Source organism: Hemibagrus wyckioides, linkage group LG12 (genome assembly GCF_019097595.1).
Source record: "Hemibagrus wyckioides isolate EC202008001 linkage group LG12, SWU_Hwy_1.0, whole genome shotgun sequence".
NCBI classification, from domain to species: domain Eukaryota; kingdom Metazoa; phylum Chordata; class Actinopteri; order Siluriformes; family Bagridae; genus Hemibagrus; species Hemibagrus wyckioides.
In genome coordinates, this window is record NC_080721.1 from 13,063,206 (window position 1) to 13,086,428 (window position 23,223).

The 23,223-nt window shown below is 40.9% G+C and overlaps 1 protein-coding gene across 1 annotated transcript in view; it reads right to left on the reverse strand.

Annotated features, from left to right (window-relative positions):
• Positions 1 to 6: 6 nt before the first annotated feature.
• Positions 7 to 23,223, reverse strand: part of LOC131362793 (sphingosine kinase 1) — a 41,020-nt gene continuing 17,803 nt past the window's right edge. The window contains exons 3-5 of the mRNA XM_058405078.1: positions 5,094 to 5,188; positions 4,860 to 4,975; positions 7 to 3,665 (exon numbers count right to left, since the gene is read on the reverse strand). Coding sequence (XP_058261061.1) covers positions 2,828 to 3,665; positions 4,860 to 4,975; positions 5,094 to 5,188 — 1,049 coding nt within the window. The 3' untranslated portion in view covers positions 7 to 2,827. The remainder of the gene's footprint in view (positions 3,666 to 4,859; positions 4,976 to 5,093; positions 5,189 to 23,223) is intronic.

The following is a 23,223-nucleotide window of genomic DNA, read 5'->3' on the forward strand; positions in this document are numbered from 1 at the left end:
GGAAGAGACATTCATGTACTTTATTATGCTATATGTCTATATCAGCGTTATATTGTCTGACAGAAAAAAAAACAGAATATTGTATATGGAAAAATATAAAAGAGTGTTTTATTCAGTTGCCTTAATAACAATTCTGAGCTCACGTCGAACGAATGATGACAGACATGAAAGCAGACGTCTGATTCTGATTAGCACGTCTTTGCGTCCGAGACTGAATTCTAAACTCTACTGATTTATTATTCCTCATTAATTTGTTTTTTATACATAGATCTGACAATAACATCAGACTAAACACATTATATACATAACACATCGACTCAAGAGTATTATAGAGTATGTAACTACTATTACAAATAATATACCCTATACTGTATTACATATTGCTATTGTTATATAACAGTACAGTATTAAAAGTATTATAATAGCAGACTGCTACAATGCAAATTCAATAATTTTGTTAAAGCCTTATAAAAACCGTGTTTATAATTCTTGGTAATTGCTGTATGAATATATAATATTTTTACTAACTGCATAAAAAATGACAAACCAATACATGCTATTGGTAATAAGGACATTATGGTTGTGTTTACTGGTCTACACTACAGTACTACTTGTATAAGTGGCTTTTTCGTGTGTGGAATACCTCTCTTATTGCTTTTCTACGTTTTATAACAAATAACATCTAGAAAAACAAACATAACGCTTATAAGATAAGTCTAGAAGCTTCTGTAAAGGCATGAGAAGGTGTGAGGGTCACCCTGTGCTGCAGCATGGAACAGGAAAAAGAACTGAGGGAAATATAGCCTCATAGTTAGGCTAATCAAAGCTAGACTCAAGATAAGTGGGGTCGTTTCAATAATTTGGCAGAGGCTCCTGATCGGACATCTTGGGGTTACTTGGATTGAAACTTATAATCAGAAATCCAAAGCCCAAAACACTGACTGTCAGAAATGATCAAAACTTGATCTCCAAGTCACGTCACCAAATGATATGCTGGAAATTTAGACCCTTTGAATCAGTTACCTGCTAAAATTCACCATCTTTAGATCAGCTACAGTTCTAGAATCACAGACAATAACATCAGACTGAAGATTTGGAACCTCAGACCACCAAATTATCTGTTAAAACTTTACATCAGAAAATAACCAACTGGATCCCAAGAACCACTAACTACAAGTCAGCTAATACCAACTGGAGGTTTAAAACCATTAAACCCAGTTTAGCAATTATCTCACCAAATTATCAGCTGGAAATCTAGATCCATAGAATCAGCCATCTGTTAATAATGCACCATCTTTAGATCAGTGATTATCAGCTGTATAGCTCTGATAATATTAGCTGTTCTTGAACTACCAACTTCATATCTGATGTCTACAAGTTGAGGGATAACACCACTGACATCAGCTCAGCAATAATCAACTGGATTTATTAGCCTCTAGCTTACTTTCTAGAACCACAGGTCAACAGTATTAGGTCAAATCGAATCAAGTGAAGTTCTAAAACTGTTAGCTAAACTTCCAGACTTCAGGTCAGCAGTAATCAACTGGAGGTCTAAGTCTGGTAGCATAAATTACAAAACCACTGGTATTGGGTCAGAAATAATCAATTGCAGCTCTAAAACTGTGGGCTAAAGTTTTAGATCATGAGTTAACAGCTAAAGTCGAGCAACTTCTAGAAACCCTGACTCCAGGGCAACAACTGGAGCTCTAGTTTGTCACCTTGAGTTCTACAACCAGCAACACGAAGTGAATATCACCTGCAGTTCTAGAATTGCTGGTGAGTTTCATGCAAAGGATTAAGCCAGACCTCATACCGAGAATAGTTTCAATGCACCTTTATAGGTGCCCCATAGAACTGGACCAGATGTTCTGAATAAACTGATTAGGCATAACATTGTGAGCAGTGAGAGGTGAAGTGAACAATACTGATGATCTCCTCACCTGTTAGTGGGTGGGATATATTAGGCAGCAAGTCAACATTTTGTCCTCAAAGTTGATGTGTTAGAACCAGGAAAAATGGACAAGTGTAAAGATTTGAGCGAGTTTGATGAAGGTGATCTGATCCAACAGACGAGCTACTGTACTCAAATTGCTGAAGAAGTTAATGCTGGGTGTGAGAGAAAGGTGTCGGAATACACAGTGCATGATGGGTGAGCAAAAAAGGGAACAAACCCAATATCAGACAGGTGGTCATAATGTTATGCCTGGTCAGTGTATATTATGGCTTGATTTAAACTCAAGGAACAAGGGTGGTATCTACAGTCACATGGAGAAAGAACAAGCTTGGCAGTACCACTGTATACAATGCCATTTTCATCTCCCCCATGCAAGCCCTGAACAGTGTTTCGATGACCTTCTCATGTTCTCCTTTAGAAGGGCTCTAGGTACAATATTCACACTTCACTGAGAGAGGTAAATATAGTTAAAACCCCCAGTGAGCAGCACTGATTTGAGTGGGTTCAAGCCAGCTAGTATGTGCTTTTGCTAGTATCATAATGTACTCCTATAGATCCCTGACTCATACACATACATCTGCCAGCACATGCTGAGCACAAACATCAGACAGAACACAGAATTTCTCATTACAATAAGAAAAAGTCTACCTTTGGTTGTTCTACACAGAACTGTTTTGGGACTAAACCCATGTTTCTGGTAAGTTAAAGTAGTTCTTAGTATTAAAAAATGTACTTGTATTAGAGTTTACAAAATCTTGCGTAGTCCACGTTGCACTTTTCAATCATCAAGTAAAAAGACGGTGTCTAAACCAAACAAGATCAACTTGAGATTCCAATTGCTACCATCAGTTAGAATGGCCTCTTTAGCGGAGGTCATCCGCATATGATCCTGCCGTATCCCTTGTGTACCTGAGCTTGAATTGGCCCATACTCCACCTGCTCCCCATCCACAGTAATGACTCCAGGCTTCGTGATTGGCTCAAGCCTCAGTGCTTGAACACGCCGGTACCTCAGATGTGGACACTCACAAGTCAGGTGTGTTCCTTTCTCCATGGCCAGGAAGAGCCGAAGCAAGGCTGGCCGCGATATTCCTGCTGTCACGTAAAGCAGGTGAAGGTGTCCATCATCAGGCCGAGCACCCGGTGACACCATCAGCTCCTCTGCCAGGTGTGAGTGACAGGTCGCCAGAACCAATACAAAATCTTGCTCCTTTTCTATGGTCCAATCTGTTGGTACCGGATCTCCAATAGGATTCAAGAGGTCATCTACTAGCCTGTCATTTTTGGGGAGTAGAAAATGATCATGGTGTGTGCTTTCACTTGTGCATTCATGTTGATTGCTGGTCTGCCCCTGCATGTGTGGTTTACACTGAACAGAAGAACGAAACGAGGAACAAGGATGAGATGAGGAAATCGATGGCGAGTTGGAGTCATCGTCTCTAGCTGACAGGAATGCTAGCCTGCCCTGGTAGGTGCGTAAAGATGCCAGACGCAGAAGAGTGCCCACGAGGAAACGCATGGCACCGACTTGGCGAAACTTTTCACTCTCAATATCCACATCAGCCACGAAGCCCCAGGCGAGCGACAGGAAGGAGAAGAGACGGGGTCCGGAGGAGAGACGCACGGAGACGATGTCCAGGGGGGACACCAGACCTTTACAGAGCAGGAAACAACAGCTTAACAGCAAGTCCTCACCCAGTGCAGGGCCAGCTCTGTGACACACATATACAATATTTACTGATAGGATGTACACAAAAACATCTATAATGTAAATTGTACACTGTACAGTAAAACTGTTCTGCATCTCCTGATATGGATTAGCTTGAAAAAGATATTTATTATATCTTAGTATTAAATTAGGTACCAGTTTTGTTTCCAACAGGGATAACTTCTGTATTTTTAAACAGATTTTTATGTCAAATATTGCCACGTTCATCACACACACACAGAACATCCCATCCTCCCACTCATCCTTCTGCCTGTGCTGTCTCACATAAACTATGTGAAATCTATGACTCTGGGTGCTTAGGATGATGAATATTTCTCTGCTGTTTAATTTCCTGTGTCCTATGCATATAAATGACCCCATTAGAGTGCTCAGGGAGGTACACATCAAGACTTCTCTCACTTGGATGGTGGAATGAACTTCCCATAGATGTCCAAACAGCTGAGGCGCTGGCTGTCTTTGAGATGACACTGATCTCATCCTGAAAAACTAGCACTTCAAATATTTATGAAATGTCTGGCTATATTATTTCCTAACAGAGTTTTTAGACTGATGGTAATCTTAGTCTGTGACCTAGTGAACCAGTATCAGATAGATACTTCAAGTCACTCTAGATACTGAGAAAATGGTGTGAAACGTTTCAGACTCCATCTTAAGTCACATAATATTCAACCAGAACACAAGCTAAAACAGTACACTAGCCCATCACTGACCCTGAATTTATTGGTAGAGTTATTCCTGTGAGAATTTAGTGGTGGTCTGCGGGCTGATGTCACAGTGAGACTTGGTTATCACTAGTACACTTACTCTGTTGGTCAACAGAATGAAAATGTCCAGCAATCTTAAACCATATGGCATTGTGGTCAGATTTTGCTGTTAGCTCTGATAAACAGACCATCAAAGTAATGATGGCATAGAAATTGGGAAGGCATTGGTGTACAAGTTGGAAAAGTCCCAGAATGCAATGCAATGATATGTCATGTAAATGCTTAGTTTGGTTAGTTATCCAAGAATGTCCATGAGTCATGAGAGACTTTGTTTGTATCTAACAGTGTACTGAGGCAGCATTTTAATAGTCATCCGCTGGCCTGCCGTTTAACCGACAGTCGGTTCTACTTCTACAGTTCGACACACATTCTAATCTCACTGAAAGGTGTGTGTGTGTTATGTCAGTACTCACTGTGTGTAATGGTGCACTGATGCGGCCAGCGCGTTGCCAGATCCTCCAGGGAGAATGCCAAGGGGCGTGCGGATCGCTGCATCCCAGTCCTCCCTCTCCATCAAACCATTGATCACCTGCAGGACAATCCACCCCCCTGAAGTTATTTTCACACACACACGCGCGCGCACACACACACACACACACACACACACACACACACACACACACACACACACACACACACAGACCAACCTCAAACAGAAGCCCATCCCCTGACAGGATGACGATGGCGCTCCACTGTGACAGATCAGCATTTCTTACTAACTCACGCGCATGGTTCTGATGCTCTAAGGAGAAAAAAAAAGTTTATTTGAACGTGTGTGTAGGTGTCAGTGAATTGTCACTGCTACAATGGTGCCTAATTATTCTAAAACATCTGTCTTAGTAGATTTAGACAAACACACAGAGTAGAAAGAGAGAGAGGAAGAAGTTTGGGATTGAAATGTTGGACAAAAAGAGGGATAAAGAGAGGGAGAGAGTGAAAGAGGCTCTTACAGGGAGGAAGCGCCGAGTCAGCAGTGGGTCAGTGTGTGTACATCATATTCACATCAACTGAACTGCCAGTATATTAAACCTGAGTTGCTGTCTCTACCCTCAGCCACTGCACACATCAGCTAAAATACACCGACCGTGAGAGAGAGAGAATTGGGGAGAGAGAGAGAGAGAAAGAACAATCTCACAAGAGTCTGGATAATCAATAACTATAGTATTGAGTATACTACTACTGTATATTACTGAGAGAGAGAGAGAGAGAGAGAGAGAGAGGGATCAATCTCACATGGCCTCAAAAACATCACTGAGGTCTGGTAGATTGTGTTGTACTAAATAGAGAGATAGAGTGTCAGGAGACATGAGAACAGTCTCCTTTGTTCTTCTCTGAGATGTTCCATAAATACTGCAGACTAGAACCCGGGCTTTAGGCGTGTCTCTGATCCACATTCTCTCCTTTTCGGTGTCTGTGCACTGATAGATTACATTTGCCTAAAAATGGCCATGGGTTAAAAATATTGCCTCTATTTATAACCTCAGACTGTTCCGTCCTGGAGTTCTCCTGCAGTGTGGGGTCACTGCTTCCTGACAGATTTTTTTTTTTTATTCTTCTTCAGCCCAGAACACTCAATAAATAACTTTGGCTGTTGAAACACAAAGCTGATGCTGAAAAACCAGCAACATGTGTCGTATCTTTTGTGAAATGACGCCTGTGTGAAATGAAATAACTCTCTGTACCACTAGGGGGCAGCAGAATGATTTCATAATAAACACAGATGAGAACACGTGGATTGTTTGCATCTCATACGACATCATAGTGAGTCACACGGTGTTAGCAAGCAAGAGCTCCAGATTCTATGCTGAGAACATTCAAAAGCAACCAAGAGCTAAATGTAATTGCTTAACATGATGCTACCACCACCATGCTACATGCTTCCAAGTGGTGATGAGTACTGCTGGGTTTTCCCCCAATATTCTATTCAATTCAATTCATTTTTGTATAGCGCTTTTAACAAAGAGCATTGTCTCAAAGCAGCTTTACATGAGAAACGACATAAGAAAACAACAAACATATAAACAGACAAACAGTCCTAGATGCTATCCCAAGTGAGCAAGCCTGAGGTGACTGAGGCGACTCCCTTAGATGGTATGAGGAAGAAACCTTGAGAGAAACCAGACTCAAAAGGGAACCCATCCTCATTTGGGTGACAATTGTGTGATGCAGATACAGCATGTGTATAGTGTTATGTAAATCAAAAAGGAGGTTGTTGTCCACAGCGTTGCTTTGAATATCCCAATCCTCCCAAGCAGAACCCGGCTGGAGCCGGTCCATCTCCGGATGCCACTGGAGCCGGCACAGTCTCTGTATGCCTCGGGATGGGTAGAAGTAGGGAAACAAAGGAACAGCATTAGCGTAGCTGCTGTTCATAATATTAGCAGTACTAGATGATAATGTGCATTTAATCAGATGTACTGGAGCACAAGGTTATGGGATGTGTTAAATATATGCCAGGCTGAAGAGATAAGTCTTTAGTCTACATTTAAACTGGGAGACTGTGTCTGAGCCCCGAAACCCTGTCAGGAAGACTATTCCAAAGTTTTGGAGCTAAATACAAAAACGCTCTACCTCCTTTGGTGGATATTCTGAGAACTACCAGAAGTCCGGAATTTTGCTATCTATAGCGTGGCGGATTGTAATGTGTTAGAAGACTGGTTAGATATGCAGGAGCTAAACCAACTAGAATGCTGCATTTCCAGAAGAAAATGCGAGTATGATTGTGAATATGTTGCTTAAACTATTGCAAGACATGCTCAAATAATTAAAAAAAACACCCCTCCTCCCTCACTCTAGCTGACGTCACACACACACCGGTTTTTGCTACACGGTGGGGACACATGACAGGATGCAGACTGGTGGGGACCACCCTTTCTGAATGGGCTACAGACATGACAGGAACTGATCCACACTATTTGCATTTGTTAATACAGCCATCACTTGAAAAAATGGCTCTGCCCCTCAGAAGACTGACCAGACATTTCACAAACCGGTGGGGACCCCGTCAGGTAGAACACCCTCGTGGGGACCTGTGACGTAATGTTTTGATATGCAAATGTATGACTCTGAGGTTCCTGATGGGGACCTCACCTCAAAATCCTTAATCAACCATTTTTAGCACACAGGTCAGCAGGTACTTCTTGCTGCCAACAAACAGAACTGTACTGAAAAATTCAAACAAATCATCTTTTGTCAAAAGTAGTTCTGACAGAACTTTATTTTTTGTAGCTTATTTTAGCTATGGAGTCAACAGTTTGTGATGAACAATTTGCAATGAACCCTTCTCTGAATGCAACAGAAAACTGTTTTCGACCGCCTTCACCTCCTCTTCTGTCCATTTTCATTTTGGGCATTTCGACAAACCTAAAGAAGAAAATAATTTCACCAGAAGGCAATAATCAATCCTCAGTTATATGAGATCTTTTAACCTTTAAATCTCTTGCACACATAACACAAATACAGTGAATAAAAATATCTACAAGAAATTCTGTAACATTATATAACTTCAACTATGTAACTGGCTTGACCCTTTACCTGACTTTGAAGGTGACCAACATGGTTTCCTTTGTTGTGGTGTCTCTTTCTCCTTTGCAGGCTTAGAACCAAATGAAGGTTCTTCTGTAACACAAAGCAACTAAACACTTCAACACTGGAACACCAGAACCAAAAACCAAATGAAAATGAGTAAAAAAAATAAATAAATAAAAATACAAGCAATGCATAAGGTTATAGGAAGGTCAGACTGTTTGACTGCGAATACTTGGGAGTTATGGGCAGCACTGTATATTAGCACACAAAAAATGTTAGAATCAACATCGTCTTTATCGCTAGCTTCCTGGTGAATTGGGTTATGTCACGCAATGAATAAACAAGCTTTGATTCAATTAGAGGGACAAAAATACTTAACAGGCAATAACTGCTCATTCTCAGACCACAGCTCTGAGGCTACTTATAGATCTTGAAGGAGACTGACGTCGCTTGGTATCGTGGTATCTGACTCTCCTGTGAAGACTTGCTTGCCAACTGAAGATTCCTCTGAAAGACAGAGAAAAAGACTTTACCTGGACACTCACCAAAACCAAACAATGACGGACAGAAAGCCATGCAATGGTTGACTAGCCCGGTTTAGCTGTTTGCAATTCACATCATTTATATTAACAAATGTTTTTGTATGAGCATATACAAATAGCTACATGAAAATATTCTTTATCGCCATTCAACCTACAAAAAAACCAACACAATTTGACAATCTGAAGACATAAAGCAGGTCTGTTTACAACTGCAATAAAAACAGCCAAGCAAGTCCATTTTCATCAGACTATAGCTCTGACGCTACCTGCAGATGTTGAAGAGCAGTGACGTCGCTTGTTTCGCTGCGGAATCTCACTCTCACCATCTTCATCCTCACTTTCAGACACATCACTACCCAACTGCACCTTTTCTGTAATGCATAGAAAAGCATACAAAGTTGCACAAAAGCTTTCCTTGAAATTACACTAAACAGGCGATAAAGAATGTATAAGTCACATACGTCACATGCCCTTACTGTAAGGCTCCACATTAATTTCATCAAGGTTTTTGCCCTTGAATTCTGACATTCTTCCCTGTTCGAGGGCCATTAGCACCTTGCTGATCTTCGCTAGCTGCAATGTACCTTCAGGCAACCGGTAAAACTTTCTATGGACTCTGACACAGAGTTGGACCAATTGGCAGATTTCCTGGGACATGATATCAGTCAGATTTAGCACTTTAGATAATGTCGCAAAGTGTTTTCGCAGCTTTGTGGATGACAAAGTGCTAGGATGTTTGGCTCCACACTGTCGGGCAGCTACTCTGATGCAATCTGGGCCTTTGCAATATGATGACTCTGTCAAAGGCTTTGCAAAAAAATACTGATTCTCGTCAGGTATGCCACATGTTTGACGGCTCTTTACAAATAGCTCCATAGATTCCAGCATACTTGGAGTTAGGAGTATTGGAACCTTTCTGTCTCGTTTGCCTCTGATTTCAACACGTTGGAAATGCTGACAGAGTTCCTGCTCAAGTTCAGATAAAGCATCCGCAACATCAGAATGCAGAACAGATGTATTTCGAAGAAGATACGAATTCAGCTTCATTTTTGCTACTTCTCCTGCCCTCCTGCGGTTAAACAAAATCATCACATAGTGCGAGTTGAGCAAGATTTGACCAATTCTTCTGACTTTTCTCATTTCTGAGCTTTTGTTGGTGCAGTTTAGTTTTACTTCTTAGATACATGTGCATTTTTTTTAATATCCTCAGTAAAAGGGAGAAGTTCTGGAGAGTTCCACTTGGCCTCAGTGCTGATGCTGATACATATTCATTCCATTTGGTGGTATACAATTGCTTGAACCTTTTGACTTCCTGGACATCATTTTCCTCTCCTGCAATCACTGCTTCACACTCGGCGATATCAGCCATTTTTTTAAGGTTGTGCACCAGTTTCAGTGCCAAAGATGGAACTGTGAAGACTTCATCTTCATCTCGGTATCCTGAGGTATCTTTAACAGCCTGGATGACATGATGGAAGTTTGAGGGTATAAAAAAAAAAAGTCTTTGATACCCTGAAGCTTTCCCACTTTCCTAGCACACACCAACTACTTTCCAGCCTCACGCATTTTAGTTCTGATGTATTCATGCTTGGTTTTGTCACCACCCATTTTGTTGCACAAGTGTTCTCCAAATTTGATGCATGTATCACTTTTAACTGCCTGCGTTACTTCATCTTGCTTCATATCACTGATCAGTTTCCATAATTTTTTACTTACTCCATTCGGAACAGGCTGTGCATAAGCACAGAGTGCTTGGACTCTGGATCTGCCTGGTTTTGTGGCCTGGCATTGCTTTGCCAAGTTGCACCTTGCCATATGCCTCCAAAGTGCCTTTCGTCTGAACAGGCCTTGGCAGTTCAAACAGTGCATATAATCTTTAATATCAACATATGTAGCAGAAGGTTGTTGTCGTGGAACCAAATCTCCTTTTCCATTTTTCAGAACATTTGTGTTGTGTACAAGATTACCTTTGTTTCTCAGCAGATTCAGATTGATTCTTCTCTCTTTAGATCCCTTTGGAAAAGAAAGGGCCTTTGCTACCTCCAGCTCATTCTTGTGAACTTGAGACAAGTGTCTTGCCATTTTGCAGAATGGCTTGGAGCAGTAAAAACAATATTGTTTTTTGTTATACATCCTTTGACCATCTGAAGTCTTTTTCAGTTGCATGATTGACACGTCACTGCTACGGTCATTGTCTGGCAGAGTTCCCGTGTCCTTGTCTGCATTCTGACTGATATCTGATGTCACACAGGTAGATGATGAGGCACTGGGCTGAGAACCAACTTTGGATCTTTTCTGTGGAGTCTCTTCAGAGTCTTCTGAACAGCTCTCAGATTCGGGTACATAATCATCCTCACTGTTTTCAATACCAGTAATGTCCTCTGAGGTGGAACTGGTCCGGTCTTGTCTGGCAAGCTAGAAATAAATAAAGTGGTTTCGGTTTAAAACCAGAATCAAAGTGGATATCTGGTCCCAGCGTCCACTGAAAGTTCATGCAACATCCAAGATTCACATAAAACAAGGTACAATGTACAAATGTACAACAAAACATTTTCCCAACCTTCACCTTTGCTAATTTCACATAGTTACATATTTAATGTTATGCCTGCACTTTGACAAAAAAAGACTTCATTAAATTGCTTGTTCAGCAGTTCAGTGCAATTGAGACCTAAAACAGAAAATCTGTAAGAGAAACTAAGGAATTTACATAGAATTAAAATTAACAAACAGCATTTAATATTCACCCCAGTAATAATTTGCTCAGCAAACTGTAGCTAGACCCAACAAAGAAGATATAGAATAAATCTGACATTAAATTGAGTCATGCCCCTGAGTGGCAAAAGTTGAATTATAGCTACAAATGGAGAAATCTTTAAAAGTATGTAAAATGTTAAGAGACTAGAGTCTTTCAAGAACTTTTGTAGGTCACTCTGGATAAGAATGTGTGCCAAATTCTGTAAAAGTAAAAAAAAATCATTCAAAGACAATTAATAGTTTTTGATTTCATGTCATCTTTACCATTACTCTTACAAGTGATTAATTATATATATTCATATATATATATATATATATATATATATATATATATATATATATATATATATATATATATATATATATATATATATATATATATATATATATATATATCTGTCCCCTAGTAAGATAGTAAGAGACATAGCAAAAATATATAGAGCAATGTTACTGATATTCATCATTCTCACCCAAAAGGCTTCTTAAATATTACTGTTTCTGGTTTAGGTAAAGGCGAAATAATTTGCACATTTTTAAGACCATCACAAAGACTTCAATGCTGCAAAAGAACAGTCTGTATATGTCTATTTGCAAATCCTAAAACACCAGTGTATGACTGCAATGATAATTTATGCCTTCAGTGTCTTCTGCATGGTATAACTGCGTTTACAGGAGTTGTGCTTAATAAGATGGTATCACAGCATGCATGCTTACCCCAGTCTTCTCTGTAGGCAATGGTTGTTTGGCCACTTGCTCATTTACGTTTGAAGGCCCACTGCCCATATCTGCATCTAACTCTGCCTGTTCAAGTTAACAGAAATAGTCAGTTGTCATGAATTCTTTTTACTTTTCTTTTTCAAAAATCCACACAGACACTTACCACGGATCATTTCATACACATCCACTGTAATGCCAGGATATCTTCTTTGCGGGGAGATGAGGCCTCCTCAGTAACAGGTGTCTCCATTGCACTTTCTTTTGCCTGTAATAATTTAATTCATAACTGTGGTCATACATATTTGTATAATGCATTAGATTTGAATTTATGTCTGGGTTACATTTGGGTCTCAGTGAGATTTCATACCACATTACATCCTAATGAACAACTTCAGTATTGTGAATACTATGATATAGGCTACCTCTTTAGTAACAGGCCTTTATGAAATTAATTTGGTGACTGTAAAAATGCCTCACCTTCTGACTTGCTTCGTATCTCCTTGCACATTCATCATGATGATGCCCGAGTCTTGTGATGCGAGTTCTGAACCTCTCTATCACCTTCTTATTCACCCTTACGTTGGTTTTATTTGGTCAGTTGAAAAAGTAAAAAGAACTCAATAAATGCTAGCATACAACAATACTTTTATACCATGTTTAAACCGAACATAAGGATGCGTGAGGAGCAGTCGTAGCTCAGGGGTTAAGGTGCCATCAAGCTGCCACGATCGGGCCCTTAACCCTCTCTGCTCCAGGAGCACCATATCATGGCTGACCTTGTGCTCTGACCCCAACATTCTAACAAGCAGGGATATATGAAGGAAAAGAATTTCACTGGCCAGAAATGTATGACAGGCCTAAGCCAGTGAAATTATTTTCTTCACATATTCCAGCTTGTTAGGAAGTTGGGGTCAGACATGATAGTTTGATTAAGGATTCCAATGAAACCTGTTTTTTTTTTTTTTACTTATAGTGCACAAACGCGATTAATGAAGAAATAAACAATTAATTACCACTTATATCCCATAAAGCACTGACTCTATAAAGCTGATGTAAACTCTGCACTATCATCATCATTACTAATGCCTTCAAAAACCCTGACGGATATGGCTGGCCATTTTGTTTAAACTATAATCAAAACATCGAATAATCTAGTAAATTCCTACCCAATTACAACAAAAATCAATTTAGCAAGTTAGCTTGCCAAAAACGAACCTTGCTAGTCGCCTCCGACAACACGAATTACCACCTTAATTTGCTTAATTAACGATCTGCTTAATCACAGTACATCTATAAACAATCAATACTTATAATTAGACATGGTTAAAATAATATAAAAACGCTCTTACCTTGTTTCATCCATGACGGCTCTTTTCTTCCACGTGCGTGGGCGTGGTCACACTCGCCGGGGCAATTTCAACGGAACTTCTGCAACCCAATTAGCGCGTCCCAATCCGATACAAACTTTTATTAACTCACATCTGCATCATCCAACTCAACGTCCTGACACTCCATGCACAATTTCCTTTCATTTCACAATCGCTTTATCATAGACATTGTAATAAATAAAATAAAATAAAAGCTTTTGCAGACTTTTAGGTTTTTAGTTTTAGGGGTTTTTTTTTCTTTTCTTTAATCTTTTCAGGTTTTAGATCTTTCAGTGATGATAGCAGGCAGATTTTGATCGGTTGTCACTGGTGATTGGTGTTTGGTTTAAGTATTATTGGTGAACATCCAACTATAAAGACTAGTGAAAGTCTACTGAAAATAATTTTAGCTTACTGCTTTTATTATTAACCAAAAAAACCCTGGTAATGGGGACCTGATATGTCAGGAGGTCACACAGTTATTGGAAATTTCCAGTGAGTTCATGAGGCCATCTCATGTCTCTAGTTATTGGGGGAGGGGCAGTTGTGGTGGGGACCTGGTATGTCCAGTGAACACACAGTTACTGAAATCTCCATTAGTTCTTGCAGCCAGCTCATGTCTATGGGGGAGGGGCGGTTGTGGTGGGGACCTGGGGCCTCATGCATCAACGCTGCGTACGCACAAAAACCTTGCGTACGCCAGCTTTCACGGTCGGATTTACTAACAGAGAAATGAACGTGAAAACGTGCGTTCCTCCACGCCAACTTCGTGTCTGGCGTACGTACATTCTTCGTGTTTTTTGTCCGTTGGCACCTCTTATAGAGGCAATAAAGCAAACATTAGACAACAAATTATTCTACAAGTCTGTCGCACCAACACCTGTGAGAAACATTGCTATTAATTTTTTATTGATAAAATAGGCTAATTCACATATTTTTCTATCCATTATGCAATTAATTGATTCCAAAGGGAACTGGCAGACCGCTCAGGTATAAGCCAGTCGTCTTTGAGCCGCGCAATGCCAGCTGTATGGGACAGGATCATCCGCATGTCTACCAGGTGTATAAGGTTCCCATACGATGCAGTTGACCAGCCAAACATTAGCGCAATTTGCTGCGATAGCCGGTTTTCCTAATTTAATCGGAGCGATCGACTGCACACACATTGATATAAAGGTGCCATCTGAAGAAGAATATGCATACGTGAATCGGAAACATTTCCATTCAATAAATGTGCAAATAATATGTGATGCACAAATGCTCCTAACGAATTTGTGGCAAGGTGGCCTGGGTCAACGCATGATTCATACATCCTTACAAACAGCACAGTTGGGATGAGGCTCCAAGCTGGCAGGGTGCGCGATGGGTGGCTTCTTGGTGAGTGATGTGTTGATGGTTCTATTTAAGTGTTGTGTTTATTTTTTTTTGCGTTTAATTATTCAACTGCCTATCAGGAGACCGCGGTTATCCATTAAAGACGTGGCTGTTAATCCCCCTCACCAACCCACAAACTGACCGAGAGAGCAGATACAATGATGCCCATTCTCGCACTCGGTCAGTTGTAGAGCGGGTGATTGGACAGCTGAAATGCCGGTGGCGCTGCCTTGATAGGACCGGGGGGGATGCGTCAGCCAAACTCACCCACTCAATTTTTTTTCTTTTGTTATTAATTCCAGAGGACAACATTCCAAATAAGATTTTTTCCCCTCGTTTCTACCTCTGATAGGCGCCCCTCCAATTCATTTTCCGTAAAGTTTTGTTTCTTGCTTGCTTTTTCCAATTTCTTGCCGTTTGATTTTGCCAAAGTGGGCTCATTACATATTTTAATTAATTTATTTGAGGGAGGAGACAGGGTGGGGTTTGGTGCTCGTGCATGTGCGCTCAATTTCAAGTTAATTGGGATGTACAAAGAGAATATGCGTGGGATTCTCCGTACACAGAGTTTGACACATCTGATTTTTTTGGTGCGTACGCACATTTACAGCTTTGCCCGTACGAAATGTTTTAGTATTAATTCAATGCAAATCTTTGTACATGAGGCCCCAGGTATGTCAGGTGAACACACGGTTACTGAAATCTCCATTTGTTCTTGCAGCCAGCTCATGTCTATGGGGGAGGGGCAGTTGTGGTGGGGACCTGGTATGTCAGGTGAACACACAGTTCTTTAGTAGGTTAGCAGGCCTTTTAGCCTGTTGTCAGGCCTGTTGTCAGTGGGGACTGCATATGATATCTTGGGAAAGTAGCTAATTTTCCCATTTACCCTAGAGTTAGATAAGTGGATACATACCCTTATTTTCTCCGTGCATGCAATAGTCTGCCTGTGCAAGTTCAGTCCAGGAAGTAGTGGCTTCAGAAGAACTGGACGGGGTTTTGCTTTCAGCTGGGTCTGCACCACTGCTGTCTGACTTGTCCCTCTCCACCTTTTTTAGTCATTTTAGTGCATTTTTTTCTGTGGCGCCAATTTTCCCCTTTCATTTCTATTTACATTTTTTTACTCAGTAACACGCGATTTAAAATATAGTGAGGTACAATACTTCATACAAAACGTACTTAAGTAAAAATAAAATGACAAATTTTAAAAACTACACAAAAAAAACCTACTCAATTACAGTAACATGAGTAAAGGTAATTTGTTACTTCCCACCTCTGGTTGTCACACAGTGCAGGTTGCACATGTGGCACAGCTGTCAGTAGGTACAGAGCTGTGCAAAGAGCAAACCTTACTCAGAGTATTCTTATTAAGTGGGCTGGTGACATACACTAGTTATTATGGGTTTTAACCTCCCAGCTAGTGGGCCTGCTTCCAAGGTTGCAGGTTTGGTACAGGACTAGACATGTGAAACAGCAGCCAATGGGTGGCAAGTTTTGCAGCGAGCAAATCTCACTCAGCAAAGTGTTAAGAAACACGATATTGACACGCAAGTGTCTATGAGTTTTAGGCCCAATCCGAATTCTACCCCTTACCCCTAGCCTTTGCCCTACCCCTCTGTGTTGCGTGTTCACATGAACGGGTAGGGGTGCCTCAATTCTCTTTCGGTAGGAGGGGTAGGGGGAAGGCGAAAGGACAGATAACCTTTCAAACGAAGATTTTTCGGGACCTCACTTCAAACAAAGGGGTATGAGAAAGCTACAACTACAGCGACAACATGGCTGCACAAGCGAACAAGGCGACACATAAATGTATTATTTGTAATTAATACGAATTTTAATTCACCAAAATGATTTATGTTACATTCAATCTTTATATTTCATTTATATTAAATCTTTTATATTTCTTTATATTAATTCAATGTTTATATTTATGGTCATTTTGCACGCAAAAAATCGCAAAAGTTTGTGAATGTTACACAATCTGATTACACAATAGCCCCACATCATATTTTATATCTGATACCCGGTGACTTGACATAGAAATAAAAATCCAGTGGAATTTTCTTATCTTTTACCACACAATGGTATCAATTTTCATGTGGTTATGTTCATAAATACATGAACACGATGTAAATGAACATTGCTTACAGTTTTGTGTTTATTGCACCATGATCCATCAGTCTTGCATGTTTTGTATGAAGTTTGTGACAAACATCGGCGCATCTCTTTTGACGTAGGAGCTAGCGACAATGTACGATGACGTGTAACGGTGTAGTAGTGGTGTCCGATTTCTTAGGGGAATATTTTCATCCCTCCACCTCGCCCCTCTGTTTAAAGGGGCAAGGGGAAGGGCTAGACGCAGGAGTCGGTGTAGGCGAAGGGGTATAAAATTGGCCTTCGAGTCCTTGCTTTAAGCTGATAACAGCTACCTGCTACAACTTCTCTTAATGTAGGGGTAGCTCAGGGGTTATGGTGTTGAATTACTGATTGGAAGGTCATGAGTTCAAATCCTGGGACCACCATTTTGCTTCTGCTAGACATCAGTTGGCCCTCAATTGCTGAGCTGTATAAAATGAGATATGCAAATGTAATGGTAAACTAAATGTACTATGCTATAGCTTCTCCTAATGCTAGGTTTACAGCTACACATTACGGTTCCTTTTAATAGTGGGATAACTGGTTTACCAGAGAGAATCCACCTGCTCTGTGCAAGGTCTTAACTGAGTCTGTTCCTGATATACACTATACTGTATTGCCAAATGTTTTGGGACGTCTGCCTTTACATGCAAATGAACTTTAATTACATCCCATTCTTAATCTGTAGGATTTAATATGGAGTTGTCCCGCCCTTTGCAGCTATAACATCTTCAACTCTTCTGGGAAGGCTTTCCACAAGGTTTAGGAGTGTGTTTATGGGAATTTTTGACCATTCCTCTAGAAGCACATTTGTGAGGTCAGGCACTGATGTTGGATGAGAAGGTCTGGCTCACAGTCTCCGCTCTAATTCATCTCAAAGGTGTTCTATGGGGTTGAGGTCAGGACTCACCAAACTCACTCATCCATGTCTTCATGGACCTTGCTTTGTGCACTGGTGTGCAGTCATGTTGGAACAGGAAGGGGTCATCGCCAAACTGTTCCCACAAAGCAGGAAATTGTCCAAAATGTCTTGGTATGCTGAAGCATTAAGAGTTCCTTTCACTGGAAATAAGGGGCCAAGACTAACCCCTGAAAAACAACCCCATACCATAACCCCCCCTCCACCAAACTTTACACTTGGCACAATGCAGTCAGGCAAGCACCATTTTCCTGACAACCACCACACCCAGACTCGTCCATCAGACAGACAGAGAAGCGTGATTCGTCACTCCAGAGAACGCGTCTCCACTGCTCTAGAGTCCAGAGGCAGCGTGCTTTACACCACTTCATCCGATGCTTTGCATTGCACTTGGTGATGTAAGGATGCAGCTGCTCAGCCATGGAAACCCATTCCATGAAGCTCTCTACGCACTGTTCTTGAGCTGATCTGAAGGCCACAAAGTTCAGAGGTCTATTCAATTCAATTCGTTTATTTATATAGCACTTTTAACAATTGACATTGTCTCAAAGCAGCTTTATAGAATATCAGAATAAGAGAATAAGATAATAAGAGAACAGAAATAAAGCTCTGAAGCTATTGACTCTGCAGAAAGTTGTCGACTTCTGCACATTGTATGCCACAGCATGCTCTGACCCCACTCTGTGATTTTATGTGGCCTACCACTTCGTGGCTGAGTTGCTGTTGTTGCCAATTGCTTCCACTTTGTTATAATACCACTAACAGTTGATCGTGGAATATTTAATAGTGAGGAAATTTCATGAATGGACTTATTGCACAGGTGGCAACCAATCACGGTACCACACTTGAATTCACTGAGCTCCTGAGAGTGACCCATTCTTTCAGAAATGTTTGTAGAAGCAGTCTGCATGCCTAGGTGCTTGATTTTATACAACTGTGGCCAATGATTTGGAGGGGTGTCCCAAAACTTTTGGCAATATAGTGTAGCTAGCCTACTACAACTGCTATTACAGTGGAAATAAAATACTACTGAATACCCACTGAATACCCAGCCCTACTAGAATATTTTATATCTAAAATATATTTCATATCCTTATAGAATACGTCCTCTTCTCATTTATCAGTTTCTTTACTTCACATTTTACTTTGAAAAGGACTCTGGTAAACCATTTAGTTACTTTAAAACTATGTTATAAAGATAGGGTTAGGGTATTTTCAGAAATCCAGATTTATACATGTTTGCTGGAAACTTGGGCTACATAACCCGATACAAGATTATTTATGTACTATTTACTGTTTAAAGATTAAAGGAATGTGGAAGAACGTGTGATTTTGTAATTATCTCATTACTCTGTCATTTGCTGACACACAGAGTTGTAGTGGAATTTAATCAGAATGTTTAACTTTTAATGCAATAGCAATAGCATATGCGTTTTTCAAAAAATTCGCACACACAGTTGTTTCATTATTGACCCATAGGGGACACACCACGATACACACTTAATACACACACTTTTTGTCCGGTGAAACAGACCCCGTGGGGACCTATGGAAGGGGCCAATTTTATGGGAACATTGTCAAACATGTTAAAATGAGGTTTTCTATCATTTGCAATGGAAAAACAAGTACACACACACACACACACACACACACACACACACACTCACTCTCTCACACACACACAGCAGCGGTCTGAAATCCGTGAAAAATCCATTTAAAAATCCATGTAAATAAACTATAATACTTATCAGCATTAAAAGTAATATCACACCTAAGCAGCATTTTAGCGTTGGAAGCATGTTTCTATCTATTACCGTTTAAGCGATATGTTACTTAAACTATTACAAGACATTCTGAAATAATACACAAATACAACTCCGAGCGGGTCTCGAACCCGGGTCTCCAGCATGGCAAGCGGACGCGCTAACAAAGTACCACAAAAGGATGAAAACCATCACTGGCAAGTTAACTTATAAAGATGAGGTTTACATCACAGCACTTAATGCTACACTCGGTTACAAATATAAAAGCTGTACATGCTTAAACTATTGCAAGACATTCTCAAATAATAAATACAAACTAAAGCCACAGTTAAAATATGAAGATTAAACGAACTAGTGCGCGCGCTGGGAACAGTTTAAAGACGATGCGTCCAACCTCTACCCCCACTCTAGCTGACGTCACACACACACACACACACACACACACAGTAGCGGTCTGAAGTCCGTAATGCATTTAAAAATTAATATAAAATAAACTATAATACTTATCAGCATGAAAAGTAATAGCACACTTAAGCACAACATGAGCAACATTTTAACGTTGGAACCAAGTTTCTAGCGTGTGCAGGAAGTGAAGTCCGTAAAAATGCACTGAAAAATTAATTTAAGCACGGGCGCGCTAATAAATAAGCTAAAGTGCAGCTTATAATACTCCTGAGATCAGTGGAGTAAAGGGAGTAAAAGCAAGGCGACTTATAAGCAAGTTGAAACAGGCTTTATACAACTCGCTGCACGGCACCTAGCGCGAGCCTCCGTTACATATATAAAAACTATACATGCTTAAACTACTGCAAAAAATTATCGAATAATAAACACAAACTAAAGTTACAGTTAAAATATGAAGTCTAAACGAACCAGCATGTGTGCTCTGCTTAAATATCAGTTTAAAGACGATACGACTTAAAAAAACAAACCTCTTCTCTCACTCTAGCTGATGTCTCGCGCACACACACACACCAGCGGTCTGAAGTCCGTGAAAAATACATTTACAAATCCATATAAAAACTATAAAACTTACCAGCATGAAAAGTAATATCACACCTAAGCAGCATTTCAGCGTTGGAACCATGTTTCTATCTATTACCGTTTAGGACTGGTAATGTTTTACATGCTTGTTTACGACATCTACAGATGCGTTTACGGCACCTACCGAAAATCCCCGAGAAAGACCGAACTGTACGGAAACCAGGAAGTGAAGTCCATGAAAAATGCATGTACAAATTAATATAAAATAAACTACAATATTTATCAACATGAAAAGTTAAAGCACACATAAGAAACACATGATGAACATTTTAGCGCTGGAACCAGAATTTTAGCTATTACCGTTTAGGACTAGTAGCGCGCCCAGGAAACGGAATAATAATAATAATAATAATAATAATAATAATAATAATAATAATAATAATAAATAGTGACGATAACAAGAGTGTTGACGCAATCACACTAATTAAGCCTTGTACGTAAGTAGAGCTAATTTGTAGTCAATTCTAAGTTTAACAGGTAGCCAGTGCAGGGATGATGATATTGGGGTTATATGATCATATTTTCTTGATCTGGTAAGAACTCTGGCGGCTGCATTCTGGACTAACTGTAGCTTGTTTATTGAAGATGCAGGACAACCACCTAGTAATGCATTACAATAGTCCAGTCTGGAGGTCAGGAATGCATGAACTAGCTTTTCTGCATCAGATACAGATAAACTGTTCCTAAGCTTGGCAATATTTCTAAGATGGAAGAAGGCTGTTTTTGTGATATTGGATATATGATTTTCAAAGGATAAGTTGCTGTCTAATATTACATCCAGGTCTTTCACTGTTGAGCTAGTAGTACAAGTACATCCTTCTAGATGCAAGCTGAATTGTGAGAGCTTCTGTGTACTGGTTTTTGGGCCAATAAGTAATATCACTGTCTTTAATAATAGAAAATTATCGGTCATCCAATCTCTAATATCTTTAACACACTCGGTTAGTCTAGACCAATTAAATATTTCATCTGGTTTTGATGAGATATATAACTGGGTATCATGGGCATAACAATGGAAACTAATCCCATGCCTTCTAATGATGTTACCCGATGGAAGCATGTATACTGAGAAAAGCAGAGGTGCTAAAACTGACCCTTGTGGGACCCCGTATTTCACTGGCACTACACTGGACAGTTCTCCATTTAAATCTACAGAGTGGTATCGATCAGACAGGTAGGATCTAAACCATTTTAATGCCTGTTCCTGCATACCTATGTGATTTTGTAAGCGATCTATGAGAATATTATGATCTATAGTGTCGAATGCAGCACTAAGATGAAGCAGGTCTAAAATGGAGATGCAGCCTTGGTCCGAAGCTGGAAGCAATAGCCAGAAAATTCAAATTTGTTCTGATTAGCTGAGAGAACCTCTTTCTACATGTTTTGTTGAGTCTCCTGTATGACTTTGGAACAGATCAGAATAAAAATACGGCCAGCTGATAAGATTGTCTCGTGTCTTTTGTAAAAATGAGACCTGTGTGAAATCTGAAACCAAGTGTGGATGGAGGAATTGTGGATGGAGGGAGTGTGTGTGGAGGGAGTGTGTATGGAGGAAGTGTGGATGGAGGGAGTGTGGATGGAGGGAATGTGGATGGAGGGAATGTGGATGGAGGGAATGTGGATGGAGGAAGTGTGGATGGAGGGAGTGTGGATGGAGGGAGTGTGGATGGAGGGAGTGTGGATGGAGGGAGTGTGGTTGGAGGGAGTGTGGTTGGAGGGAGTGTGAATGGAGGGAGTGTGAATGGAGGGAGTGTGAATGGAGGGAGTGTGAATGGAGGGAGTGTGGTTGGAGGGAGTGTGGATGGAGGGAGTGTGAATGGAGGGAGTGTGGTTGGAGGGAGTGTGGTTGGAGGGAGTGTGGTTGGAGGGAGTGTGGTTGGAGGGAGTGTGGTTGGAGGGAGTGTGGATGGAGGGAGTGTGAATGGAGGGAGTGTGGATGGAGGAAGTGTGGATGGAGGAAGTGTGGTTGGAGGGAGTGTGGATGGAGGGAGTGTGGATGGAGGGAGTGTGAATGGAGGGAGTGTGGTTGGAGGGAGTGTGGATGGAGGGAGAGTGGATGGAGGGAGAGTGGATGGAGGGAGAGTGGATGGAGGGAGTGTGGATGGAGGGAGTGTGAATGGAGGGAGTGTGGTTGGAGGAAGTGTGGTTGGAGGGAGTGTGGTTGGAGGGAGAGTGGTTGGAGGGAGTGTGGATGGAGGGAGTGTGGATGGAGGGAATGTGGATGGAGGAAGTGTGGTTGGAGGAAGTGTGGATGGAGGGAGTGTGGATGGAGGGAGTGTGGATGGAGGGAGTGTGAATGGAGGAACTGTGGATGGAGGGAGTGTGAATGGAGGGAGTGTGAATGGAGGGAGTGTGGATGGAGGGAGTGTGAATGGAGGGAGTGTGAATGGAGGGAGTGTGAATGGAGGGAGTGTGAATGGAGGGAGTGTGGATGGAGGAAGTGTGGATGGAGGGAGTGTGGTTGGAGGGAGTGTGGTTGGAGGGAGTGTGGTTGGAGGGAGTGTGGATGGAGGGAGTGTGGATGGAGGGAGTGTGGATGGAGGGAGTGTGGATGGAGGGAGTGTGGATGGAGGGAGTGTGAATGGAGGGAGTGTGTATGGAGGGAGTGTGGTTGGAGGGAGTGTGGTTGGAGGGAG